The sequence below is a fragment of the Gallinula chloropus genome, assembly GCF_964237585.1.
Source record: "Gallinula chloropus genome assembly, chromosome: 22".
Lineage (NCBI taxonomy): Eukaryota > Metazoa > Chordata > Aves > Gruiformes > Rallidae > Gallinula > Gallinula chloropus.
The window spans coordinates 7,635,173-7,662,201 of NC_140107.1; the positions used below are offsets into that span (position 1 = coordinate 7,635,173).

General features: G+C 62.2%; 4 protein-coding genes across 5 annotated transcripts; 3 read left to right on the forward strand and 1 right to left on the reverse strand.

Annotated features, from left to right (window-relative positions):
- Positions 1-1,623: 1,623 nt before the first annotated feature.
- Positions 1,624-10,860, reverse strand: NUDC (nuclear distribution C, dynein complex regulator). The gene is made up of 9 exons (XM_084274212.1): positions 10,719-10,860; positions 9,626-9,703; positions 7,184-7,384; positions 6,183-6,266; positions 5,341-5,454; positions 4,744-4,938; positions 4,330-4,413; positions 4,051-4,169; positions 1,624-2,481 (listed from the first exon to the last, which is right to left on the reverse strand). Exons 1-9 carry the CDS (start codon positions 10,812-10,814, stop codon positions 2,430-2,432), a joined length of 1,023 nt encoding a protein of 340 aa, XP_084130338.1. The 5' UTR covers positions 10,815-10,860; the 3' UTR covers positions 1,624-2,429.
- A 1,063-nt stretch (positions 10,861-11,923) lies between these two features.
- On the forward strand, positions 11,924-13,814 carry NR0B2 (nuclear receptor subfamily 0 group B member 2). Its single transcript, XM_084274221.1, has 2 exons — positions 11,924-12,627; positions 12,753-13,814. Exons 1-2 carry the CDS (start codon positions 12,060-12,062, stop codon positions 13,031-13,033), a joined length of 849 nt encoding a protein of 282 aa, XP_084130347.1. The 5' UTR covers positions 11,924-12,059; the 3' UTR covers positions 13,034-13,814.
- Positions 13,815-14,971: 1,157 nt separating this feature from the next.
- On the forward strand, positions 14,972-20,646 carry GPATCH3 (G-patch domain containing 3; the record flags this gene model as incomplete). The annotated part of the gene is made up of 7 exons (XM_084274146.1): positions 14,972-15,320; positions 16,195-16,613; positions 18,943-19,105; positions 19,438-19,497; positions 19,768-19,889; positions 20,026-20,153; positions 20,342-20,646. 7 exons carry the CDS (start codon positions 14,972-14,974, stop codon positions 20,541-20,543), a joined length of 1,443 nt encoding a protein of 480 aa, XP_084130272.1. The 3' UTR covers positions 20,544-20,646.
- A 1,098-nt stretch (positions 20,647-21,744) lies between these two features.
- GPN2 (GPN-loop GTPase 2) lies at positions 21,745-27,029 on the forward strand. 2 transcript variants are annotated; one of them, XM_084274216.1, is made up of 6 exons: positions 21,745-21,786; positions 22,592-23,028; positions 24,840-24,996; positions 25,135-25,295; positions 25,899-26,029; positions 26,462-27,029. In XM_084274216.1, exons 2-6 carry the CDS (start codon positions 22,621-22,623, stop codon positions 26,532-26,534), a joined length of 930 nt encoding a protein of 309 aa, XP_084130342.1. In that variant the 5' UTR covers positions 21,745-21,786; positions 22,592-22,620; the 3' UTR covers positions 26,535-27,029. The 2 variants fall into 2 exon arrangements, with proteins under 2 accessions (XP_084130342.1, XP_084130343.1); XM_084274217.1 differs by lacking the exon at positions 21,745-21,786 and adding an exon at positions 22,444-22,485.

Here is a 27,029-nt window from a genome sequence, read left to right on the forward strand (position 1 = left end):
GGCTGTGCCGCAGCCGCGGCTCCGGCGGGTGGCAGCACCGAGGCGGCTTCTGGGCTGGTTCGACACGGGCGTGGGAAGGCAAAGGGCCCTTCGGCATCAGCATCACGCGCGGCCCTGCCCGGCTGCTGCGAGGCGTGGATGGGCTGCGGGGTTGGGTTCCCCCGGGGCTCGGTGGTGCCCTGACACGGGGCCCTGGCTGCTCAGAACTCGGGTGGAGCTCTGTGGTCTTCAAACCCCTCCTGCAGCTGGTGGGAGCTGCCCAGCCCGGGCACAGATTGTTCCAGGGGGAACTGGGATCGAAAGGGTGCCTGTGGAGTCTCCTTGGCCCAGGGGAAGTCGGGGCAGCGGGGTGTTTGCAGAGCACAAGGCCGGCAGGAGAAACACCTTCTGTTCCGCTGGCCGGGAGGGTTGAAGTCCAGGGGTAGTTCACAAACACGGCCCCGGGCGTTCACCTCCCGCTGGTGAATGAACAGCCCCTTCTCCCAGGCCTGTTTGCCTTCCCCTTCACCTGCCTGAAAGGCAAAGTGACACCCCTTTATCCCCCTTTACACCCCCCCCAGAATCTCACCCAGCTCCTCTGGGGCTCCCAACACTGTCTCTGCTCCGTCTCCTCTCAGCCTCCTGCGTGTCACCGACCCCAGACCAGCATCAGCTGGAAAATTCAGGAGCTGCAGAGTCACAACTGCTGCAACAGCAGCTCCAGGTGATGGGATCCAGAGCCCAGCGGGTCCTGGGTGCTGCCTGTGCCCACCCATGCCGGCTCCTTCTGCGGGGCTGGTGTCTGGCTGGGGGTGCTGAGCCCGGCCGACTGCCCCAGCACTGGCAGCTCTGGGCAGCAGCAGCAGCACCGACCCTCAGCTGAGAACAGGGTGAAACTTGTCACACCCCAGAGCAGCAGCTCAGCTCTCCCAGCTCCCCTGCCCCCCGCTGACAGGGACGGTCACTGCGGGGCTGAGCACGGCTGCAGCCAGCACTGCCCGGCTTCTGCAGCAGGGGAGCTGCTGCCGTGTGTGGGGGGAGCTCTAAGACAGGTCCAGAGTCACCGCCCCAACCTGGGTCCTGCTCACCCCCAGGGTCAGTGCTCAGCTGGGTGGGTGCTGGGGTCTGAGCCCACGAACCTGCCCCTCTGGGAGCCCCAAGACAAACGCTGTCCCACTCCCACGGGGCAGGTGTGATGCCACCCAGACTTGGCCCAAGCAGGTTTGTCAGCCCTTGGTGCCCCCTCCCTTGGGTCGTGGTTTTGGGGAGGCACAGGCAGGACCCACAGGGGCAGGATCAGGGCAGCCTGAGGAAGCCAGGAGACACTGTCCTCACTGGCCTGTCCTAAAGCCAGCCTGGGGCACGGGTGGGTCCTGGGGCTGCTATGGGGAGAGCAGAGCCTGGAGCAGGGAGCTCTGGGCATCCCCCAGTATTTCAGCTGGGCACGGAGCTTGTCAGCCCCAACTGCCTCTCCTAAGTGGGGAAACCAAGGCTGCACCAGCCCAGGGAGCTCAAGAACTATTTCTGGGAGGCTGCAGAGATCAGGACCCCCCAGCACCCTCATTCAGAGGTGCTACCCCCCTCCCAGCCCCCATCACCCCTCAGAGCCCTTCCCCAGGACACAGCAGACCCGGAGCCGCCCCGCTTTCCTTTCGCCTTTATGGTGACCGGTTTCCAGAGACACAAACATGCAGAGGAACAGCAGCAGCCTGGACAGAACGCAGCGATGCCAGGCAGCAGGGACACAAGAGACACCCTCCCAGCAAGAACAGCACCCCAAAGACACCCCCCTGCTCCCCTGAGCCAGGCTCTCCCTCGCAGGGGCAGCGGGACACCCTCTGCGCAGGGATGCAGCCTCCCTCCAGCCCAGCCAGGCTCAGGCTGCTCCACTGACAAGAACAGAGGCAGCAGCAGGAGCAGAGGGTTTTACACTGGTGCTTCCCCTTCCCAAGGAGGCAGGAGAATTATTTTACAGAATTAACCTGCTGTTGTTTTCACAGGAGAGCTGAGGGGGACGGAGCAACACTGAGGAGTGCCTGGTGCTGAGCTGCAATGGGTCAGTGGCTGTGAGGAGCCAGGAGGGGAAGCTAAGTGCTCATTACAGCTGTGTCTGAACCCCCTGGAGCCTGCCTCCTTCAGCCCTGACCCTGGCTGCTCTCCCTCCTCTCCAACAGCCGGTGGGGAAGTTGGTGGCTCTGGCTGCAGGTCGCTGCTGTGGCCCTGAGTTCTGCTCAACACGGGACAACTGAGGATGACCTGATGAAGCTGCCTCCACAGCAAGCTCAGGGGGGGAAGCTGGAGAGTTACTTGCCCAAGGTAGGAGACAGGAACCGGATGATCTCTGAGGTCCCTTCCAACCCAAAGCCTTTTATGATTCTATGATACCTGGCAACACATATCCTGCCCCATCCCATGGGTTAACTGGGGCAGGGCAGGGAGGAAGGGAGGGCTCAGTTGAATTTAGCCTTTGAAAAGTCCATTTCTGGATGCTGTTCCATGAACCTGCAAGGAAAACAAAGGTGAGAGCTCAGGTATGAGTCAGCAGGAGCCTCGGGACAGCTGTGTGGGGGGGTGAGGCATCCCTGCTCCCTCCCCAGCAGGGCCGTTTCACTGAGCTCCTCAGGCCACGCTTCTTCCTCGGGTCGTGGTACCAGGGATCCTGCCAGCCAGCAGGGTCATTAATTATCAGGCACACAGGGGTCATTAATTATCAGACACACTGGAGTTATTAATTATCAGACACACCCCCTTTAACTGCTACCCCTGGGCCAGACACGTAGCAGCAGGGACAGCCTGTGGGGCAGAGGGGAGATCACGAGGGCAGATTGAGATTTATGCTCCAACTTGTGATCTGAGGACTCCTGAGGTCACAGGGAGGATCCCCAGTGTGGTGACAGCTCAGGCAGGATGTGAGCAGAGAGCTCTGGTTTCAGACCAGGTGGACCCTGGTGTCTGAGGTGCTGCAGTCCCAGCAGGCAGGACCTGGACTCAGAACCTCCTGAGAAGGATGCGCAGCGCTCGGAGCGATCAGCACACAGGAGCTCCTGGGGTTCCCCCTCTGCCCTGCTGCTCACCCAGGGTGCAGCTCAGAGCCATAGGGAGGGATCCACACAAAGGGAGGTCTCTCCCTTCCTCTGTGCTCTGGTCTCTCCATTCCCCCTACAATTCCCACAACGTTTCCACTTCCCATTCCCATGGAAACACGGTGCTGCGGGAAGTGTCCTTGCCTGGCAGCTGAAGGGCTGTGCTGGCAGGATCAGGTGTCACCTGGGTGTCACTCAGTCTACTTTACCCTGAGCAAAGTCTAAGCTTCTGCTCCATTCTCTACCAGCCAGACTCCCAGATCATCGAACGAGCGTCCCTGCCACCGAGGCACCCAGCCTGCCAACCTCCCAGGAGGTGAGGGCTACCTCCTGCCCCTCTGGCTCAGCAGACTGGCACTGAAGAAGCCCAGTCCCTGCTCTAAACCAGCTCTGCCCTTTGCTGTACCCAGCCCCTGGATCAGAGCAGAGCTGCTGCCACAGATAAGCTGAGGAAGGGAAGGAGTCATCCCTGCCACCCCATTCCTGACATGAGATGTGGCTGTGCGCTTGGCTGAAGAAGCTGCTTGACCCAGAATTGCCTCCACACCTTCCCCAACGGCCTTGGGAGCTCCAGGAGCAATTTCCCTGCCAAACAAGGCAATAAAGACATAAAAGCCCCATTGCCTGGAGAGGGCTGGCTGGGGGCCGGTGCGCAGGGAGGGGCGACTATCTGCGCTACCGAGCGCAGGCAGATTAGCCAACAATCAAAACCATGTTAAAGTTCAGCAGCCACGGTACCTCCAGCCACAAACACGTTTTCTGGACTTGGAATCAGCAGATTTAACACCATTCCAGAGCCAGGCTATTGCCAGAGTTTCCTCTTGTGCTTTCTAACCCCCTACACTCTGTAGTGGTTGGCCATTCGATGACCGCGGGTCCGTAGGGGTGAACACAGCCAGGATCCTGCTCTCTGCTCAGGTATTTGGGTGAGAGGATGAGGAGAGGAGTTTGGGAAAAGCAACACCACAAGTTAAAGGGGTCTACTCACTTTTTCAGGATGTCTTGCTTCTTCTGCTCATCAGATGTGGGGAGGCCCATGGATTTCTGCCGCTGATCGTACATCATCTTCTCCACCATGCTGCGAGTTTCACTGTCCAGGTCTGACAGCTGAAAGCAAGGATTCCCATCAAAACTGGAGTACCTCACCCCAGCCCAAACATTCCACCCTGCTCTGAGAGCAGGAACACATCAAGGTTACACCATGCCACTCAGGCAGAGCCTGCAGAAACACTTGTGCAGACACTGATCTATGACAGGGAGTTCTCACCTTGGAGTTCTCTGGATTGATCTTCTTGGTGTTGATTTCGGGGTCTGTGGAGACCAGCTTGTTCCACCATTCCATCTTGTTGATCTGCAGGATGAAGCAGCAAAAGCAGTGTTTTTATTCCTCCTGGGTTTGCTCTAGGGATTTCATGTCTCAGCCACAGGAAAAAGCTGCTGGAACCAAATTTTATTTGACAGTCACTAAAATCCAAAGGTGGAAAAAGAGGGGGTCACTTCCACACCTCAACCTTCAGGGAGCCCCAATTCCTGCAGCTGGGAAATCAGAGCACGTTTCAGATGTCACATCTGGTTCTTTCTTCAGCTGACAAAGCCCAAAGCTTTCCAAGGGGTTGTCAGACTTATTTCACCAGGGAAGAGGCAGAGAAGCCTCAATCCTCCCCCACTCCCTCTGCTTTACCTTCTCCAGGTGCACAGTGACTGTTTTGCCATCTTCAATCAGCCAGGAGCTCTCCTCCACCTTCACCTCATTGAAGAGCTCTCCATCGATGACGGGCGCCTGGCCCTTCAGCCCGATCCTGAGGCGCCGTCTCTGGATATCCACCACCACGTCCTTCCCCTTCAGCCTGAAGTTCACCTTGAAGGGGATGGCCAGCTGGACCAGACAAAGATCAGACCTGAGGAGCTGAGCAGTGGGATGTCCCCTACCCCCCTGTGCTGCTGTGGTAAGCCTTTCTGCCTGGGTTAAGGGAGTGGAAGAGCACACGGTGTTTCCCTTGGGGTACCGAGCGAGTGGGAGGTGAAAGGACAGGAGTAAACCTCCCAACAGGGACCATGGAGAGTGAATCAGCTTTTAATATCTTGTTAAAACAAGGCCAACGTTTGGCAAAGCTCTTGAGAGCTGCTGGGAATCCTACTCAGGTCCCAAGCTCCCCCCTGCTACTGAAATGCCACCACCCAGTCCAACCCCAACCTTCTGTGGCAGCGCAGACACAGAGCCCCAGCTCCAGCACTGCCACCTGCACCCCCCAGACCCTGCTCCCCAGGCAGTACTCACATCCAGCTCCGACAGGGTCTGTGTCCATCTGTAATTTGGAAGGTCAGCTCCATTGCCAGAGTTGGGTTTAAGTTTTCCTTTATCCTTCTCATCTTCCTCTTCATCATCTGTTTCCTGAGGAACCAACACAAAGCGTAAAGGAGCTCGTCACGTTCCCTGTCACGACAGCTCTGGCTTTGCAAGGGTCTCAGGTCAGCTGCAGCCTTTGACATCATGTAAATTTAGCCCCAAATTAATAGTTGTTTCTGTTAAAACACAATTGCAAAACACAGGGGACAAACCACACCAAAAATCATAGAATCCTAGAATCCCAGACTGGGCTGGGTTGGGAGGGACCCCAAGGGTCCCAGAGCTCCAACCCCCTGCCACAGGCAGGGACACCAACCTCCAGGCCTGGAGCTACACAAGGTTGCCCAGGGCCCCATCCAACCTGGCCTTGAACAGCCCCAGGGATGGGGCACCCACCCCCTCTCTGGGCAGCCTGTTCCAGCCCCTCACCACTCTCTGTCAAGAACTTCCCCCTAATATCTCATCTCCCCCTTCCCTCCATCCCCCTTGTCCTGCCAGTCTCTGCCCTGTAACAAGCCCATTCCCCTCCTGTTCCTCTGCTCCCTTCAGGGACTGGGAGGCTGCAATGAGGTCCCCCCACAGCCTTCTCTTCTCCAGGCTGACCCAGCCCAGCTCCCTCAGCCTCTCTCCATAGGAGAGCTGCTCCAGCCCTCTGATCATCTTTGTGGCTCCTCTGACCCCTCTCCTATGGAAACCTTTGGACTCCAGTGCCCATTCCCCCCCAGTCACAGCTCTCCTGGCTCCCTGGGAATCAAACCCCGAGGTGGCTTTACCTGCTTGTTGGAATCTGAAGATTCCCCTTCATCCTCTGAGGGCTTCAGGGGGACGCTGCTGATCTGCCCTTGTGCCTCTTTCTTCTGTGTAAAGAGAGAAGGACCCTGCTCAGTGCCTGTGCTGTGTCACCCGTGGCTCTGACAGCAGGTGGCCTCAGCCTCTGCACCTCAGGACTGGGAGCTGCACCCAAGACCCAGGTTAGGGAGAGTGATGCTGCCAAGGGGAGAATCCCTCAGCCTCACAGCTTGAGGAGTGTAGCAGAGGGGTTTGCTGCCAGAAGAAGGGCTGAGCCTGGGGAGGATGCACAGGGAAACGCTGTGGTTTGGGCTGGGCTCATTTAACATTGAAGCCCAGCAGTCTGGTGGTCCAGCCACCCCAAAGGAACAAACCCTGAGCCATCTCACCTGCTCCCTCCTACTGGAGGTCTGTGACCCAGGTGGTACCTGCAGCCCCAGGCATCCTTCTCACCTGGTGGTACCTGCAGCCCCAGGCATCACTCTCACCTGGTGGTACCTGCAACCCCAGGCATCCTTCTCACCTGGTGGTACCTGCAGCCCCAGGCATCCTTCTCACCTGGTGGTACCTGCAGCCCCAGGCATCACTCTCACCTGGTGGTACCTGCAACCCCCAGGCATCCTTCTCACCTGGTGGTACCTGCAGCCCCAGGCATCACTCTCACCTGGTGGTACCTGCAGACCCCAGGCATCACTCTCACCTGGTGGTACCTGCAGCCCCCAGGCATCCTTCTCACCTGGTGGTACCTGCAGCCCCAGGCATCCTTCTCACCTGGTGGTACCTGCAGCCCCCAGGCATCCTTCTCACCTGGTGGTACCTGCAGCCCCCAGGCATCCTTCTCACCTGGTGGTACCTGCAGCCCCCAGGCATCCTTCTCACCTGGTGGATCCTGCAGCCCCCAAGCATCCTTCTCACCTGGTGGTACCTGCAGCCCCAGACATGGCTCTCACCTGGTGGTACCTGCAGCCCCAGGCATGGCTCTCACCTGGCTGATCTCCAGCTGCAGCCTCTCTGCTTCCTCATCTGTCAGCTCCCTGATCCTGGGCTCCTTTCCCTCCTGCTTCTCCCTGGCCAGCTGTGCTGCCCGCTCGGCCTTCTCGCGCCGCTCGGCCTCCTGACGAGCCTTCTTCTCCCTGCGCTCCTTCTGAGCCAGCTTGTTGTGGTGGTTGAAGGTGTCTGTGATCAGCTGCAGGACAGGGACGTGGCTCAGAGGGGTTTTTAAACAAATCACCTTGTTTTCCAGCCCAAACAAAGCCTGCTCTCCATCTGCTGATGAGCTGCTGGAGAGGAGCTCTGTGGAGAAGGACCTGGGGGTGCTGGTGGGTGACAGGGTGGCCATGAGCCAGCAGTGTGCCCTGGGGCTGAGAGAGACAAGGGGATCCTGGGGGCATCAGGAGGAGTGTGGCCAGCAGGTCACAGGAGGGGATCCTCCCCCTCTGCTCTGCCCTGCTCAGGCCCCACCTGGAGTGTTGTGTCCAGTTCTGGGCTCCCTGGGATCAAACAGCCAGGGATCTCCTGGAGAGAGTCCAGAGGAGGGACAGAGATGCTGAAGGGCCTGGAGCATCTCCCCTGGGAGGAAAGGCTGAGGGAGCTGGGGCTGTTCAGCCTGCAGAGGAGAAGACTAAGGGGGGACCTGATTAATGTTTATCAATATCTGAAGGATGGGATGCAGGGGGAATGGGCAGCCCCTTTCCAGTGTCTGTGGGGACAGGACAAGGGGCAATGGCTGCAAGTTGGAGCACAGGGAGTTCCACACCAACATGGGGAAGAACTTTTCCCCAGTGAGGGTGAGGGAGCCCTGGGACAGGCTGCCCAGGGGGTGTGGAGTCTCCTTCTCCGGAGAGATTCCAGCCCCATCTGGACACCGACCTGTGTGCCCTGTCCCAGGGACCCTGCTTGGGCAGGGGGTTGGACTCAATGAGCTCTGGAGGTCCCTTCCCACCCCTGTGATCTGTTAGTCAAACAAAGGCAACGTTTCATTTCCACTCCAGTTCTGACTGAGGAGAAGGAAACTCCAGCTGTTCAATCACAGCCCCTCCTGGTTCTTCCTGAACAGGGAATGAATTTCCCTGCAGACAGCAGAGGAACAGAGATCCCCCAGTCTCCTCTGTGCTCCTCTCCAGCAGGGTGAGGAGATGCCTAACCCAGCCCTCTGACAGCCACTCAGTAACTCAGCAGCAGCTGGAGGAACAGACACCCCAGGCTGAAGTTTTGGGACCCTTTCCCACGCCTGGGGCTCTTCCCTGGCACAGGCTGCAGGTTCAGCATCAGGATTTAGAGGGGAAACATTTGAAGATCTCAGTGTTTTCCACTCAGGGGCAGGTTCCTACCTAAAATCTTTGCTTCAGACCTCAGTCAGAGCCCTGCAGTTGTTGTGACTGGGAGCAGCACCTCAAGGTCTCTGATGCAAAGGGTAAACAAACAGGCAGCCAGAGCAGCTGCTGCCAGCCAGCAGGGCTGAGAACTGGGGTCTGCTCCAGGGAACAACAGCCTGAACCTGGGAAAAGGCACCAGAGCAAGAGGGGCTTCTCAGGGGGGGTCAGGTACTGGATTATGTGTGTTCCAGAAGCTTCTGGGGGATTCTGCACCCTCCCAGAGTGACTCAAAGCACCCAGGCCTTGTAGTTTTGACACCAAGTGTTTGGTTTTGTCTTAAAGGGGAGAGCAGGGGGTGTGGGGGAGGTTTGTCCTCTAGCCTAAGAGGAACAGCAGTGGGGTTCATCTTTCTTACTCTGAATCCCCCTCCCTCCTATCCCTCACTACCTGCCTTAGGTTTGCTGCTTTAGGGCCTACACAGTGCATGTCACACACAGCATCAGCCATTCTCTCCCCCCAGCACGTTCCACACAGCAGCAGCTCCTGCTTTCCTGCTGGAATTCCAGTAATCCAGGAAGGGGAAGAAGCTGCTGTACTGGTAAGCAGGAACAAGGAACCTCCAGTTCATGACTGAACACCCTGGTTCTTATTTCCCTGCAGGGAAGTGATGGAGCTTTGCAGCTCTGGGTGAGGAATCCCTGCTGGGTAGGAGATGCTCAGGCTGCCAGTGAGGCCCCAGTCCTGCTCCCCATGGGCAGTGCAGCCCCTGGTGCCCCAGGTGTGGACTTTGTGCCTGTTGCTGAGATGAACAAACAAGGTAACCTGGGGTTATCAGCACCACGGTGTCTGTCACCGCTCAGTCAGTGTGTCTGGCAGCTCTGCTTTCCAAACAAGCCTTTGGCCAGAGCCTGGCAAAAAAGATCCCAGCCCACAGTCAGCACCCTTCCAATGGGAGACTCTGTGTGTGGCCTGTGTGCTGGGGGCAGCTCCTTAGTGCCTTGTTTCAGGGGTGAATCTCATCCCCAGGGGCATCTTGGGGGCAGGGAGCTCTTAGCATGGCACAGGCAGAGGTGGGATGTGAGTCAGGGGCCAGAAAGGCTTTGGGGTTTTACCTTCTCTGCCACTCCATCTTCTCCACCAGTGAAGAAGTCTGTTTTACGCCTCAGGAAACTGAAGAAGGTGTTCACGAGCTGCCAGGGGAAGGGGCAGGGAGAAGGGAGGGAAAAAAGAGAGATCAGTGAGACCAGGTCACTCCAAACCCCCTCCTGTCTCCAAACAGCCTTTGCTCTCCAGTCCCCACCTGTGTCTGTGCTGGGGTCCCACTGAAACCAGCCCCCCAGAGAAGCATCAGGTGGGTGTGGGGAGATCCCACCCCTGGAGCCCCAGCTGTGACACAGGCACCTGTCTGCTCTGGGTGAGGGAGGCCAAGCAGCCAGTGCTCAGGTGTCCTGGGGGAGGGGGGGGGAAGACCTGGCTGCCAGCCCACCCGAGGCAGGAATGTGGGTCCATAGGTGCACACACAGGCTGCTCAGCACACCTGAGCCCTCACCGGGAAACCCACACCCGGGGACCGGGCTTATCGCCACCTCCCGGGGTCATTCCGGTGCTTCCCCAGCGCAGGATCCGCTGCAGCACGAGGGGCGGGACCTTCCCACCCCCTCAACCCCTCCCCGGCCCCTCTGAGCCCCCAGCGAGAGGCAGCAGAGCCCCGACCACGAGGAGGGGGCCCACGGCCGCATCGCCACTCATCGGGCAGCCGCTACCGGGGGGGCTGTACGGGGGCAGCGGGGCTCCATCTACCCCCGGGCCGTGCTCGGCTTGAGCCGCCACCGGGCACGGGCGCTGCTTGGGGACACCGAAAACCCCAGCGGGACCGAGCCCGCACGTGGGGAGCCCGGAGGCGGCCGGAGCCGGGGTTCAAGGCCACAGCCCGGAGCTCCGGAGCCGCTAATTAATTAATTACCGCGTCCCGCGGGCGGGCTGGGCCCGTTATCGCCGCGCTCGGGGTGTGTGTGTGTGGGGGGGGAGACACACACGGACACACGTGCCTGCCGCACTCCACGTGCGGGGCCGGGGCCGGGGCCGGGGCCGGGGCCGGGGCCTCCTCACGGCCCCGCCTCCCCCCCCCACCCCCCCACCGGGGGTACGGAAACGCTTCCGCCGCCCCCCCCGCCCCGCCCCGCCCCCAGGGCCCGGCGGCGCTACCTCGCGCACGCCGCCCTGCTGCTGCTGGGCCATGGCGAGGAGCATCCCGTCGAAGCGATCCTCCTGCTCCGCCGCCTCCTCCGCGCTCAGCCCCATCCTGCTGCCGCCGCCGCACCGCCCGCCTCACGCCGCTGCCCGGAACCGGAGGCGACGCCGCCGGAAGCGCTCCCGCCTCTTCCCAACCCGCCAATCCCAGCGCCGCCCCGCGCCGTTCGCTTTGCGGATTGGGTGAGGGTGCGGCCAATCACGCAGTGGGGGAGGCGGGATGTGAGGCGCGCGGCGCGGTTGCTATAGCGACGGCCCGGCCGGGGCCTTCCAGAAAGCTCGGCGGGGGCCCAGCCCGGGGGGCAGCCGGGGGCAGCCCCGTGTCCCGGACCGGCCTCGCTCAGCCCCTCACCGGCGGCCGCGGCTATGGGGAGCAGCTCTGCGCCTACCCCGGGGCCTCCCCACAGGCCACGGCCCGGTCCGGCCTCTCCCCCGCCGCGGTGCCGCCGTGGCCGGGCCGGGGGGCTCGGCCTGTGTGCCGCGGGGCCCCGCTGCGGTGCCGCTGAGCCCCGGGGAGCAGCTACCCCAGGGGACACGGGCCTGCTGCCCTTCCCCCCGGAGAGGAGCGGCCGCTGCCGCCGCGGGGTCACCGGGTTTCTCCTCCTCCACCGCACCCCCCCCCCCCCCGGCTCCCGTCAGCAAGGTCAGGCAAACAGCCGCTGATAAACCCACTTCCAGGTTCCTCTTCCCAAGGCCGTGGAGCGCAGACGGCCGCCCCGTGTGCTTCTGTGTGTGTGTGTGTGTGTGTGAACCTCCTGGCAGCGGCACCTGCTGCTCAGCGCTGCCCCATGAGGGCCGGGGCCTTGGTGCCAGGGTACGGGCTGGGTTAATGACTTTGTTTATATTCTTTGGGTAATCGCGATAAAGCCGCCCAACCCCCTGGAGTGTTGTGTGTGGCTGTCCCATCCCCGTGTCCCCGCCCCCCCTTCCCTCCTTTCCCCACTGGCCATTCATTGAGAAAAACGGCCGTTGGCGCCGTGTGAACTCGTCTGCCCCAACCGATCAGCCGGGGTTGGTCGGGTTGGTCGGCTGGTTTGCTTTTTTATTGAGGATCGCTTAATCACAGAGCGGTCAAGGCTGCTGAGGGGTGTTTCACTGGTGACCCAGCTTTATAAGAGCCGGTTTGAGCAGCTGTGGGCTGGCAGGGCTGAGAGGAACAGGACTGGGGGGAGGTGTGGAATCCAGCCTGCGACAGAGGGGCTGGGAGGGATTTTACAGCTCTCTCCTGTCTGCTGTAGCACCAGGGGAGTTTTGAGGAGGATCCAACCACCCGGCTCAGCTGTGACCAGCAGCAGCATGGATATGGAGTGTGAACGGTGCCAGTGCCACGGGCAGGACAAACGCACAGCCATCCTCTACAGCCTCCTCAGCCAGAACCTCAGCCACAGCCAGAACCTCAGCCACAGCCAGAACCTCAGCCACAGCCAGAACCTCAACCACAGCCCGACCCACCCACGCTGCCTCTGCCAGCAGCACCGCACCGTCTGCCTCCGCACACCCCACATCACCTGCCAGGCGGCCTCCAACGTGCTGGTGAAAACCCTCAGCTTCATGAAAAACCTCCCGTCCTTCCACCTGCTGCCACGAGAGGATCAGCTCCTGCTGCTGGATCGCTGCTGGGTCCCCCTCTTCCTCCTGGGGCTGGTCCAGGAGATGGTCACCTTCGAGGTGATGGAGACCCCGGCCCCCAGCATGCTCAAAAAGATCCTCCTGGATGGGCAGAGCAGAGGAGAGGAGCCTGAGCGCGCGCAGCCCACTCTGGCTGCCGTGCAGCAGCTGCAGCGCTGCCTCAACACCTTCTGGGCCCTGGATCTGAGCCCCAAGGAATACGCCTACCTGAAGGGAGCCATTCTCTTCGATCCCGGTGAGTGGCCCCCACACATCCCTAACTGAGAAACGGGGGGAAGGGTGGGAATAGGCTGAGACCTGGGGCTGTTTCCCAACCTCCCTCACCACCAACCAACTCTTCCTCCTCTCCTTCCTCGGCAGACATCCCCGGGCTGAGAGCCACCCCGTACATCGAGAGCCTGCAGCTGGAAGCCCAGAGAGCTCTGCAGGAGGTGGTGCAGCCCCTACACCCCGAGGACCAGGGGCGATTTGGCCACCTTTTGCTGATCGCCTCCACCTTAAAATCCACCCCTCCCTCCCTGATCACGGATCTCTTCTTCCGGCCCGTCATCGGCGACGCGGACATGGGGGAGCTCCTGGGGGAGATGCTGTACGAGAGGCCGGGCAGGCAGCCGGGCCCCGCGGCGCGTGCGGCGTGCTGAGCGCCCACGCTGGGCTGCCGGCGGCCTTGGGCGCTCCCCCCACGCCAAGCGAAGCTCAGAGCTGGGCTGTGTAGCCAGGCAGGAGTGGCTGGAGGCTGCTGGGAGCCCTGTGTGGCCCTAGGGGTGAGGCTGGAAGGATTTGGCTGGGCTGGGCTGGAGCACATGGAGGAACAGCTCCAGCAGCTCCCACTGTGTCTGCGTTGCAGGGAGCATGTGGGTGGCAGGTTTCCTTCCCTGCTGGGTTCCCTCAGCTGCCCACAGGTCCCAGGGCAGGTCGGGTTAGAGCCCCGTTCCTGGTTTTCCCTCTCCCTGTCCCGCTGAAATCGGTGTGCGTTTCGCCGAGCTGCCTCTGAGAGCTGCTGTTGTCCTCAGGGAACAGCGGGGGGTGCTCGGTGGGACGGCTTACAGAGCGCTGGAACTGAGTCAGGGTGAAGCCCTGGTCTGTGTGTCACACTTGAAATGTTAGAAACACTGACGAATGATCTTCCTCAGGCACCACGGTGTCAGCTCTTGGCTCCCCTCCTGCTCTGCCTCGTGCTGTGGGCTGTGCTGAGTCCCCATCACAAGCTGGGGAGGCTGCAGGGATGAGAGGAGCTGGTTTAGCAGGGGAACCAAACGTCCCTCCCTGGGGTTCTGGCCGGGTGTAGTGTGCCTGCAGAGCTTGCTGCTCCGGTGTGCAGCCTGCCAAGGCTAGCCAGCAGGGTCTGTGAGCCAATATTCCTCTGGGTTGTATATAAGATGCAGTAAATTATTTTTTTTAATAAAGTGTTTTACGTTTTGGAACGTGGAGACTTTTCAAGTGGTGGGTTTGGAGGTGTGGGTCAGCAGCTGATGAACAGCCCACAGCACAGAGCCCCTCTGTGCCCCACAGACAGACAGACAGACAGTTCAGAGGGGTGGTGGAATCCCAGCCACATGTTGCACCTTTCTCTGGGTGCTCCAGCCTTGCCCTGAGAGCACCCAGCACAGCAGCGAGGTGACAGGGGGATGCTCTGCCTCCCCTGGGGGGGTTGTGTGGCTGCCAACAGGCACCAACACCGTCCTGTCTGCTGCAGGATGGGTAAACACCCCCCTGAGCCCCGTCACCCCCAGGAACACCTCGATGGGAGCAGGCAGCCCAGCAGAAGGAAGGACTGAACGGTGACAGGCGCCTTCCACGGTGATCTCAGCCCCTGACGTCCCTTTTCCAGGGGGAGGGTGCCCCTGAGTCACGGGATGATCCCCGCAGGGCCACGCCGGCCCCGTGACACACGCCTGAGTCACGGCCCACGGGATGCCAGGGTGAGCCCGGCCCCGCACGCAGCGGGAGAACCCCCCACCCCTCCCCCCCAGGACCATCCCGCCACCACCAGCCGCTGGGGAATCGCCGGGGGATCCCGTGTCCTGCGTGACCCCTGCCCCGGGCCTGTCACTCCACAGGGCCGGTCAACACACCCCCCAGCCCGGCCCGGGCACTCCCAGGCCGTGCGACCCTCGGAACCCAGCCCGGTCTCTCCCCGGGACCCCCAACCCCTGGTCACCCCCTGGTCCCGTCACCCCCTGGTCTGATCACCCCCCAGTCCCGGTCACCCCCCGGCCCCGGTCACCCCCCGCTCCGGTCACTCCCCGGCCCAGGTCACCCCAGGACCGGTCACTCCCCCGGTCCGGTCACCCCCCGGCCCCAGTCACCCCCCAGTCCCGGTCACCCCCGTCCCCGGTCACTCCCCGGCCCGAACACCCCCCGGTCCGGTCACTCCCAGGCCCCGGTCACCCCCGGTCACCCCCCGGTCCGGTCACCCCCTGGCCCCGGTCACCCCCCGCCCCGGTCACCCCCGGTCACCCCCCCGCCCTCCCGCCGCGCTCCTCTCCGCCACCAGGCGGCGCCCTACTCCGCTCTTCGTTTGCCAACGTCATCACCGCGCGCCCAGCCGCCGTGTCGCGCCGACCGGGACGGGCAAGATGGCGGCGCGCGGCCTTCGCGCCGGTAATGGCGGCGGCGGCCGGTACTGCCTGGTGAGCGGCATCCCGGCCGCGCTGCGCTCCGCCCAGCTCCGCGCCTACTTCAGCCAGTTCGTGGAGGCCGGCGGCTTCCTCTGCTTCCATTACCGGCACCGCCCCGAGCGCCGGCCGGCCGGGGGCCCCGGGGAACCGGCGGCCCCGCGCACTTGCTGCTGCCTGGTGGCCGTGAGGCCCGGCCGCGCCCGCCGCTTCGCCCGCATGTACTCGGGCAAGCGCTGGGTCGGGCCCGGCGGCGCCTCGTTGCCCGGCCGCTGCCTCGTCCGCAGGGTTCGACTCAGCCCCGGGACAGGTACGAGCGGGGACCGGGGGGTGGGGGGGAACCGGGCCTCGGCTGCCCCCGGGAGGCCCAAACCGGGGGGGGACCGGGCCCCGGGAGGCCCAAACCGGGGGGGGACCGGGCCCCGGGAGGCCCAACCCGGGGGCGAACCGGGCCTCGGCTGCCCCCGGGAGGCCCAGACCGGGGGGGGGCCGGGCCTCGGCTGCCCCCGGGAGGCCCAGACCGGGGGGGGGACCGGGCCTCGGCTGCCCCCGGGAGGCCCAAACCGGGGGGGGGACCGGGCCTCGGCTGCCCCCGGGAGGCCCAAACCGGGGGGGGGACCGGGCCTCGGCTGCCCCCGGGAGGCCCAAACCGGGGGGGGGACCGGGCCTCGGCTGCCCCCGGGAGGCCCAAACCGGGGGGGGGACCGGGCCTCGGCTGCCCCCGGGAGGCCCAAACCGGGGGGGGGACCGGGCCTCGGCTGCCCCCGGGAGGCCCAAACCGGGGGGGGGACCGGGCCTCGGCTGCCCCCGGGAGGCCCAAACCGGGGGGGGGACCGGGCCTCGGCTGCCCCCGGGAGGCCCAAACCGGGGGGGGGACCGGGCCTCGGCTGCCCCCGGGAGGCCCAAACCGGGGGGGGGACCGGGCCTCGGCTGCCCCCGGGAGGCCCAACCCGGGGGGGGACCGGGCCTCGGCTGCCCCCGGGAGGCCCGTTGGGTACCGGGTGGCACCTCTGAGGGTCCCAGCGGCCAACGCGAGGGCAGCGGGTGGTGAAAGCCCCTCACGGGGTTTCCTTAGCGCCGTAAATGAGGCGGGAAGAGCCGGTGTGGGGGCTGCTCCTCCCCCTCCTGGCCGTGAGGGCCCCGATTGACCCCCTGTGTGTCCCCTCCCACCCCTCTCCCCCCAGCCCCGGAGCCGTTTCCCCGCGGTGGGGCCGAGGCAGCTGCAGGCGAATCTCTCTCGGAACGGGACCTGACACACCTGCCCGAGTTCAGCCCCCCGCCCTTCATGCCTCAGGGGAACGTGGGCACCCCCCTGGCCGTGTTCCTGGCGCTGATCCGGGCCTGCCGGCTGCCCCCAGGGGTCATCAAGAAGCTGCAGCTGGATTTCCCCAGGACCGGCTCCTCCCGTCGCTATGGCAACGTGCCCTTTGAGTACCGGGACGCTGAGAGGGTCGTTGGAGAGGAAAGAGTTTACACTGCTGCAGGGGATGAGATCACAGGGGAAGAGGAGCCGGTGGCCAGCTCAGAGGTGACTCACCCAGCCAGCCCTGAGGAGGATGAGGAGAGGCAGGGGGAGGAGGAAGAGGAGCCGCACTCGGATGATGTAAGTGGGGGGGCTGTGGGGGGGGGGGCTGGCAGGACTCTCAGCACCGGTGTTGTGATCTTCTGGTGGTGTGGAACACCTCACCTGCCTGAGAGTGGTGCTGGACCTGGTCTGTGAGCAGCATTAACCCCCCTGGACCTGCCCAGGCTGCTGGGCTGGAGCCCCAGGGGGTGGTGGGAGCATCAGGCTGGGGCTGGGTTTGAGCCCCAGGGGTGGTGGGGAGCTGAGAGCACCAGGCTGGGGCTGGGTTTGAGCCCCAGGGGGTGGTGAGAGCACCAGGCTGGGGCTGGGTTTGAGCCTCAGGGGGTGGTGGGAGCACCAGGCTGGGGCTGGGGCTGAGCCCCAGGGGTGCTGGGGAGGTGAGAGCACCAGGCTGGGGCTGGGGCTGAGCCCCAGGGGGTGGTGGGGAGCTGAGAGCACCAGGCTGGGGCTGGGTCTGAGCCCCAGGGGTGCTGGGGAGGTGGGAGCACCAGGCTGGGGCTGCGTTTGAGCCCCAGGGGTGCTGGGGAGGTGAGAGCACTGCACCAGTGCTGCTGGAGCAGCTCTCTGCCTGGCTGTGTGGCACATGGGCCCAGCCCTGCTCTTGTAGATGAGGTGACCAGAGATTCCAGAGCAGGTCTGTGCTCTGCAGACACGTGGAGCTGTACAGATGGTTCCCCCTGGATGCTGCTGTGATTGAATTTAGTCACTGCAAGGGACAAGGCTGGTGGCAGAGGCTGCTCAGAGCCCAGGCTGGACAGGCTCTCTGGGGACTGTCTCACTCCTCCACCTGTCTGGCTGCCCCTCTCAAGCCTCTCTCATTACAGAGCAGTGTGATCCCCAGCCAAGCTGTTCCCCTTTGCTCTGCCAGAGTTAATTGAGATGCTCAATCTCTGCTGCAATTTTGTCCCATCATCTTCTCATAGCAGCAGGGGACACAGGGAACCCCTTTGTTCCCTCCCTTTGCCAACTTTTAGTCCACTCCTTTCTCCCCCAGACTCCTCCAGCTGCTCCTCACAGGCCTTTCCCTGGATTTCTAGTCCCTCCTTGGGCTGGTTAACATCTTCCCCAGAGGGCTGTGCCCAGAGCTGGGCAGTAAAGCTGTCAGCCTGGCCTGTGCCTGTGCCAGTGAGCTGCTTCTCTGGAACTGACACAATCTCTGCAGGGATCAGGGTGAGCTGAGTTAACTCCCTGCCAGTGCTGGCTGTGGGTGCAGCACCCCTGCTCCTTAAATGGGCATCTCAGCCTTCCTGGCTGGGCAGGCTGCTGGGAACATGCTGCAAAGTGGGTGTGATGTGGAGGGGTTTGGGGTTTTTTTTTCCACCACTGTCTGTCTGCTGACTCTGAAGGTGGAATTAGTCAGGGGGATGAGGTCATGGGCACAGGGCCTGTCAGGGCCTGAGAGCAGCAGCCTGAGACAAGCTCCTTCCCCAGGCAGCACCTGGGTCAGGGAATCAGAGGATCACAGGGGTTGGAAGGGACCCCCAGAGCCCATGGGGTCCAACCCCCTGCCCAAGCAGGGTCCCTGGGACAGGGCACACAGGGCGGTGTCCAGATGGGGCTGGAATCTCTCCAGAGAAGGAGACTCCACACCCCCTGGGCAGCCTGTCCCAGGGCTCCCTCACCCTCACTGGGGAAAAGTTCTTCCCCATGTTGGTGTGGAACTCCCTGTGCTCCAACTTGCAGCCACTGCCCCTTGTCCTGTCCCCACAGACACTGCAAAGGGGCTGCCCATTTCCCCTGCATCCCATCCTTCAGATACTGATAAACATTAATCAGGTCCCTCCTTAGTCTTCTTCTCTGCAGGCTGAACAGCCCCAGGTCCCTCAGCCTTTCCTCCCAGGGGAGATGCTCCAGGCCCTTCAGCATCTCTGTCCCTCCTCTGGACTCTCTCCAGGAGATCCCTGGCTGTTTGATCCCAGGGAGCCCAGCACTGGACACAACACTCCAGTGGGGCCTGAGCAGGGCAGAGCAGAGGGGGAGGATCCCCTCCTGTGACCTGCTGCCCACACTCCTCCTGATGTCCCCCAGGATCCCCTTGTCTCTCTCAGCCCCCAGGGCACACTGCTGGCTCACGGCCACCCTGAATCATAGAATGGCATGGGTTGGGGGAGACCCCAAGGGTCACAGAGCTCCATCCCCCTGCCACAGGCAGGGACACCAACCTCCAGGTCTGGAGCTACACAAGGTCACCCAGGGCCCCATCCAACCTGTCCCTGAACACCCCCAGGGACGGGGCACCCAGCCCCTCTCTGGGCAGCCTGTGCCAGCCTTTCAGCTGCTGGGGAAGGAGGGAGGAGGCTGTGTGTGTGTCCTTGGTGTCCCCCAGCTTTCCTTTGTGCCCTGGCAGGACAGTGATGGGTGTGAGGAGTGGGAGCGGCACGCGGCGCTGCACGAGGACGCGGCACGGCGGGAGCGGCTCTTCGAGGAGCAAGTCGAGCTCAAGTGGGAGAAGGGTGGCTCTGGGCTGGTCTTCTACACTGATGCTCAGTACTGGCAGGAGGAGGATGGAGGTAACACTGAGCTACAGGCTGAACCCCCCAGGAGTTGGGGTTGTGTGTGTTGGGGGGGTGTCCCCAGCCCTGTGGGGAGATGGGGAATAACCCGGAGCTGCCCTGGGTGTGGGCGTCTTGCTGTCACTTCTGAAACCTTCCCTTGGTCACAGAAGCTGTGGGGGCTCAATCCAATCACCTGTTGTCCCCACTAGCCTCCTGCTGTCCCAGTGTGGGGGGTTGTGGAGCCTTCTAAGACCATTTCCTTCCCATATTTTAGAGAAAACAAGGGGTTGGGCCTCTAGCAAACAGCACAATCACCACCAAACCGCTGTTTCTCCTTCTCCCTGCAGACTTTGATGAGCAGACTGCAGATGACTGGGACGTGGACATGAGCATCTACTATGACCAAGGTACCTGAGGTGAAACTCCCCCCCAGGGAAAGCAGGGAGGCTGGGCAGTCCTGACCCCACAGAACTCTTTGGCATCCTTTGAAAGCAGCCGAGCCGTCGGCATGCTTGGAACGGCGCTTTCCTTGTCTGGCACTGAGAGCTGCCAGCAAACAGGTTCTGCTTCCCTGTTGCCTGGTGCTCCTGGGGGAAAGGAGGGTAAGGGAACAAAGGAGGGTAAGGGAGCAGCTTCCCACAGCTGTGCTGCTCTGGCTTTCACTTCTTTCTCCCTAGATGGAGGGGATAAGGACGCTCGGGACTTGGTCCAGATGCGGCTGGAACAGCGGCTGCGGGATGGCCTGGAGGATGGGTCAGTGTCAGGGCAGCAGATCGGCACCTTTGAGAGACACACCAAGGTGAGCTCTGGCTACGAGCTGGGGAGAGGGGAGGCTGTGCCTGGTGTGGGGCAGGAAGGCTCTGGGAAGATGAGGAGGAGTTTTGTCCCAACTCTCTGATGGTTTGTTTGGGGTTTTTCCCTCCTCTCTCTTCCAGGGTTTTGGCAGGAAGGTGCTGGAGCAGCAGGGCTGGACAGAGGGGCTGGGGCTGGGGAGCAGCAACTCTGGAATGGCTGAAGCTCTGGACAACGAGGGGCAGAACCCCAGATGCAAGAGGGGGCTGGGGTAAGTACCCCCTCCTGCCTGGCCTCGTGCTCTGGGGCCGTCTGACAGCAGGGAGCAGGATGAGGAATCCTTAGTGCCCTGTGTGGGTCCCCTTCTGCCCTGCAGCCCGTGAAGGGAACGAGCTGGGTGGCATTTTATCCCGCTGCCTCCACCCTGCTGAACCAAAACCCTTTCCTGTGTCCCTCCAGGTACCACGGGGAGAAACTCCCAACGTTCAGCAAGGTGAAGAGGCCCCGTCGGGACGTTCCCATCCTCATCTCCACCATCTACGACGAGCCTGACCCGAGGGACAGCGGGGACCAGCTGCTGAGGCGCCAGCCACCCACTGCCATGAAGTACAGGCAGGACATGGCCTTTGTCCGGGCGTCACACGCAGCCCTGTCACCCTGAGCACGGACTGTGTGACTCTCCTCCTGCTGAGCACAGGCTGGCTCCTGGTCTCAGCTTTGGAGCTGAGATAAATAGATAAATAGCTATTTATTTTTGGAAGAAATACAGCCTCCTGACAAAAATTTGGGGGGTGACCTGCTGGAGGGGAGCGCTGTGGAGAAGGACCTGGGGGTGCTGGTGGGTGACAGGGTGGCCACGAGCCAGCAGTGTGCCCTGGGGGCTGAGAGAGACAAGGGGATCCTGGGGGCATCAGGAGGAGTGTGGGCAGCAGGTCACAGGAGGGGATCCTTCCCCTCTGCTCTGCCCTGCTCAGGCCCCACCTGGAGTGTTGTGTCCAGTGCTGGGCTCCCTGGGATCAAACAGCCAGGGATCTCCTGGAGAGAGTCCAGAGGAGGGACAGAGATGCTGAAGGGCCTGGAGCATCTGCCCTGGGAGGAAAGGCTGAGGGAGCTGGGGCTGTTCAGCCTGGAGAGAAGAAGACTAAGGAGGGACCTTATTCATGTTTATCAATATCTGAAGGATGGGATGCAGGGGGAATGGGCAGCCCCTTTTCAGTGTCTGTGGGGACAGGACAAGGGGCAATGGCTGCAAGTTGGAGCACAGGGAGTTCCCCACCAACATGGGGAAGACCTTTTCCCCAGTGAGGGTGAGGGAGCCCTGGGACAGGCTGCCCAGGGGCTGTGGAGTCTCCTTCTCTGGAGAGATTCCAGCCCCGTCTGGACACCGCCCTGTGTGCCCTGTCCCAGGGACCCTGCTTGGGCAGGGGGTTGGACTCAATGGGCTCTGGAGATCCCTTCCAACCCCTGTGATTCTCTGATTGCCTGGGTGGGTTTGTTTTCCCCTCTAACAGCCCCTTAAATCAGGGGAGATAAACCCCCTCTTGTTCCTGACTGGTGCTTTTAAAGCCTGGATCAACCTTTAGGCTGAGTCACCTTGAAACCAAACCCCTCCCCAAACCCAGAGCTGGTAGTTCATGGCTGCTGGAGACCCAGGGAGGGGGGGGGAAGAGGCTTCGTTACGGTGCCCCGGTGAGAGGGGCCGCTGCCGGGATTCGAACCCGGGACCCCAAGGCCGATTCCGGCCTTGGGGTCCCGGGTTCGAATCCCGGCGCTGGAAGGAGCGCGCGTCCCTCCGAGCCGCTAGGGGGCGCTGTCGCACCTCGCCGTCACCCGGATGCGATGCGCGGGTAGGGGGGGGGTACCGGCGGCGTGCGGCCTACCGGGAGCGGCCTGAGGCTGCCGGGGTGAGGAGCGGCCTGTTCGGGGGCAGAGACGGGGCGTGGGGGAACGGGGCGGTACGGGGGGGGTAAGGGGATAGATGGGGGGGCGGGTAAAGGGGGGATGAGGGGGTGTGGGCTGCGGGGTGGGTGGGAGGGGGGGGAAGAGGGGTACGGGGGGGAAAGGGGGTCTGGGGGGGACAGGGGGAGTGGGGGGAAAGGAGGCGAGGAGGAGAAGGGGAGACATGAGGGAAAGAGGGGGAAAGGGGGGCCTGGGGGAGAAGAGGGGCCCTGGGGAGATGAGGGGGTACAGGCAAAGTGGGGGGGGGGGGGGGGTGGAGGAAGAGGAGACTTAGGGAGGGACAAGGGGCAGGGGAAGGGGTGTGTGGGAGAGGGGGGATGTGTGGGGAATGAGGGGATGTGGAGGAGGGAAATGAGGGGATGTGGAGGAGGGAAATGAGGGGATGTGGAGGAGGGAAGGGCTGTGCAGGAGCAGAGGGGAGGGATGCTGGGGTGTGGGAGGGAAGGTGTGGGCGCTGCCACGTCAGGAAGGCCCCAGCTGGGGTAAAACTCACCCCCCACACGGGCAGGAGCTGGGATCTGCATCCTGTGGGCACAGCCCTGGGGGTCTGCTTGGGGGGTTGAGCCTGTTCTTAGCTGGGGGGTGGCTGTGAGTCCACCCGTGGGGCTCCATCCAGCGAGGGGACCCCGTGGCAGCAGTTACAGGTGCCACTTTCCCTCCCTCTCCTCCCGCTCCCTGGCTGTGAATTCCAGCAGATCCCCTTCCTACCAACACAGACCCATCACTAAACGGGGCTCTTTCCCCTTCCAGCCAGCAGCAGGAGAAGGAAATGAGCCGCCATGTCTAAGGGGAGCTGGGTGGCCTTTGGCCAGGTGGTGATCGGGCCCCCGGGCTCTGGCAAGACCACCTACTGCCAGGGCATGCAGGAGTTCCTGGGCAGGATGGGCCGTGAGGTGAGGGTGGTGAACCTGGACCCTGCCAACGAGGTCCTGCCCTACCAGTGCGCCCTGGACATCGCCCAGCTCATCACCCTGCCTGACGTGATGGAGACTCTGAAGCTGGGGCCCAACGGGGGGCTGATCTACTGCATGGAGTACCTGGAGGCCAACTCTGACTGGCTGCAGGAGAAGCTGGCTGAGCTCAAGGGGCACTACTACCTCTTTGACTGCCCGGGGCAGGTAGAGCTCTACACCCACCACAACGCCCTGAAGAATGTCTTCACCCAGTTGGCCAAGTGGAATTTCAGGGTAGGTTCAGAGCTGGGACCAGCACCTGGCACCCCACGTGCTTCTGCCAGGGGCCTGCGAGCTCTGCCCTGCGTGGTTGGATCTCCTGGCTGTGGTTGTGGGTGTTAATGAGTGTTTTCTTCGTTAACCTCTTCGCCCTTGTGTGTGGAACAGCTTGATGAGGAAGGAGAGGTGTGGCACCCCGTGCTCTGCTCGGAGGGTTTGGCACAGGGGGGCTGTGGGGCAGTTGGTGTGGTGGGGTCACCACAACCGAAACCTGGGTTGTTCCCCCCTCTCTGGTGGTGCCACGGGCCCCTCTCCACACACCCTGTGGGGTTTATCCCAGTGGCTGCTGCATTCCAGAGTGGGGAGGTCCCCCCTATGGAGAGAGGCTGAGGGAGCTGGGCTGGGTCAGCCTGGAGAAGAGAAGGCTGTGGGGGGACCTCACTGCAGCCTCCCAGTCCCTGAAGGGAGCAGAGGAACAGGAGGGGAATCAGCTTGTTAAAGGGCAGAGACTGGCAGGACAAGGGGGATGGAGTGAAGCTGGAGGAGGGAAGGGTGAGATGAGATATTAGGGGGAAGTTCTTTGCAGAGAGAGTGGTGAGGGGCTGCCCAGAGAGGGGGTGGGTGCCCCATCCCTGGGGGTGTTCAAGGCCAGGTTGGCTGGGGCCCTGGGCAACCTTGTGTAGCTCCAGGCCTGGAGGTTGGTGTCCCTGCCTGTGGCAGGGGGTTGGAGCTCTGTGACCCTTGGGGTCCCTCCCAACCCAGCCCAGTCTGGGATTCCATGATGTGTGAGCAGGATCCCTTGGCTCCCCACCCAATCCAGGCTGAATCCCAGGCTCTCCCTGGCTCTCCTGCAGCCTCCCTCTGCCTTGCAGTATGTGCTCTGAGCTGCCTTGCACAATGGGAGGTGCAGAGGAGGCAGCAGAGGGGAGAAGCCTGTGCCCCAGCCCAGCTGCTTACGCTGCACTTGGTTTGCATTCGGGCCGGGGACGTGCAGGGCCTGTGTGGAGAGAGCCAGAAGGGCAGGTTGCTTTGCCTGGGGATGTCGCTGGGAATCTGCACGTTGGGGCTGATTCTCATTCAAACAGGCCTGTGTGAAGGTGGAGTTGCCAAAATAAGGTGGTTCCCTGGCTGTGTGGCTGCTCACAGTGGCTGCTCACAGCGCTCACACCTGCCCCTGGGCCCTCAGCTGGCTGGGGCACCGCAGGACCCACGGCTCTGACTCAGCCACCCTGGACTGTGGAGCACCCAGCGACCTTGTGTGGCAGGCAGAGACTTCACAGAGGCCTCAGACCACGTTGTTGCAGCTGCAGAAAGCACAAGGGAACCAAGCTGCTCGTTAATTTAACTCTTAATGAGCATTTCAAACCATGTGGCAGTTGGCTCTCCCAGCAGAGCTGCAGCTCTGGGGTGGGGCTGTGCCTGAGCGTTCCTGTGGGGCAGGGGGCACTCTGGGAGGGCTGGTGGTGTTTAGGATGAGAGTTACCCCCAGCTCCCACCCCCCCAAACCCCACAGAGCTCAGACAAGTGTCTGGAACTGTATCTGTGGAGAAGGAAGCCCTGGGCCAAGGGACAGGGGGCAGGTCTGGGTTTAAGTGTCCTCCAGTACCGCTGTAAGCCCCGGCCCTGCTGCAGCACCCAGGGTGCTGACTCCCCTTTGTAGATCTCTGAACCCACCCCAGGGTGATGCAGCAGCCAGAGGGGTGGTGGTATCTTGGGAATCAAGGGGGAAACAGGGCAGGTTGTCCCACAGCTGCTTCTCCAGCTGCCCCAGAAACCTCAGTCCCCGGGCCTGACCCATGCTGTCCCCTTGTGCCTCTGCTCTCCAGCTGGCTGCGGTGCACTTGGTGGATTCCCACTACTGCACAGACCCTGGCAAGTTCATCTCTGTCCTCTGCACCTCCCTCTCCACCATGCTGCACGTGGAGCTGCCCCACGTCAACGTCCTCTCCAAGCTGGACCTGATCGAGCAGTACGGGAAGCTGGGTAAGGGGCCAGGACGTGTGACTGGGAGGTGCTGGGGGAACTGGAGTTGATCTCAGCAGCTCCACGTGGCATAGGCTGTGCTAGGAGCCCTGGTATTGACTGACCATCTTCAGAGAGCTGCTTGGTGTTCCCTCACAGCTTTCAACCTGGATTATTACACCGAGGTGCTGGACCTCTCTTACCTGCTTGAGCATTTGGCTGCTGACCCCTTCTTCAGGAACTACCGCCGCCTCAACCAGAAGCTGGTGGAGGTGATTGAGGACTACAGCCTGGTGTCCTTTGTGCCCCTCAACATCCAGGTGATGGAGCAGGGCAGAGAACCAGCACGTTGGATATGTGGTCAGGGTGGCTGGGTTACCTTCTGCTTGGAGCCACGAGGGCTGAAAGGTTCAGCCCCAAAGAGCTGGGGATGGGCAGTGAGACACTCCCAGCCTTGTAAATGATCTGTGGCAGCCAAAGGAAGGGGAAAGGCTGATGAGATGGGGCTACGTGGGCCTTGTGTCCCAGGGAATGAATCCTCCCCCTTCCTTCAGCTTTTCTCTGCCTGCATCTCACAGCTGAGCAGCCTGTTCCCCACACCTCCTTAAATGGGGGAGGGCAGAATGGTTGGGAGGAATTCCTGTGGGAGGAGGACTTGCAGTGTGCAGCAGTGTCAGCAAAGGCAAATGGGCTGAGTGGGGATGAAAGGGGGTGAGGGGTGGCAGCCACCGTGTAGTCAGGGTGGGGAGGGGGTGCCCCTGTTTGTGCTACAGCCCCTCAGGCCTCGGAGCTGGGTGGTGTCCGTGGGGTGTTGGGTGCTGTGTGGGTGGCTCGGAGCCCAGAGAAGATCCAGGGTGAAGCCCTGTGTGAGCTGCTGGCCCCAGGGAAGAGCAGGATCCCTGTGTCACCTCCCTCCCTTGCAGGACAAGGAGAGCGTGCGGCGGGTGCTGCAGGCGGTGGACAAAGCCAACGGCTATTCCTTCGGAGAGCAGGAGCAGAGGAGCCTGGAAGCTCTGATGTCAGCAGCAGTGGGAGCTGATTTCCACTTCACTTCGTATCCTTCTCCCCTCTCCCTCTGCTGAGTTTGACTTTCTCCCTCTGTGGGGAAGAGGCTGAGGTGGGGCTGGGCTGGGTGTTTGCCTTCGCTGTGGTGGGACCAGGCTCAGCCCTGACCCCAGCAGACACCAGAGCCACAGTTGGTCCCTGATTGATACTCTGAATATGGGAGGAAGCTTTTGACACCTTTCCTCCCTCTCTCACTGTGCTGGTTCATCCCACCTCACCCAAACCATGCAGTGGATTCCCCTGTCCTTGTTGGGCTGGGATCAGCCAGAGCCAAGGAGGAGCTGGGGTGCTGCTGGTGCAGCTCTGTTCCCTCAGCCTTCGGGCGAGTGTGGGGCTGGTTCCTCACCCAGCGTGTTGAGAGCTCCTTAGAAGGGTATGTTTGAGCCCAGCCCCTTGTTTTCCTTAATTACTGCACTATCAGCACGCTTGCAGTGCAGGAGAAGTATGTGCAATCTCAGGACAAAGCTGTGGAAGAAGAAGTGATGGATCTGTAACACACCCACCTCTTCCCAGGGCTCCTCTCAGCTCTCACACCACTCCTTTTCCTGCCAGGAGCTTGTGGGATCCTGTGACTTGGACCCAGAGGAAGCCTTTGGGAGCAGAGGGAGCCTTTGGGAGGGTTTGACCTCTTGTGCTTCAGCCCCCCTGTGCTGAGCTGGCTGCAGGCACCTGGGTCTGGCTTTTGGAACAGGAGAACAGGAGCTGCCTCCCAGCATGGGAGATCCAGTGTGAGGGGGGCTGACCTGTGCCATGCCTCCTCCTCCCCAGCACGGCCACAGTCGAGCCAGGGAAGGAAAGAGCAGTTTGAGCAGCAAAATGTGGGACAAAAGCTTTGGGGTTCCTGGGCAGGAGCGTGCGTGGGGCTTGTGCTGGAGCAGGGTGACTCCGCTGCCCTGGCCCCAGGAGGACAGCAAGAGGCCTGGGTTGCTTTTTGTTCCCCTGCTCAGTAATGATGGACTCTTAATAAAGCACCTGGCGTCTCCCTTTCA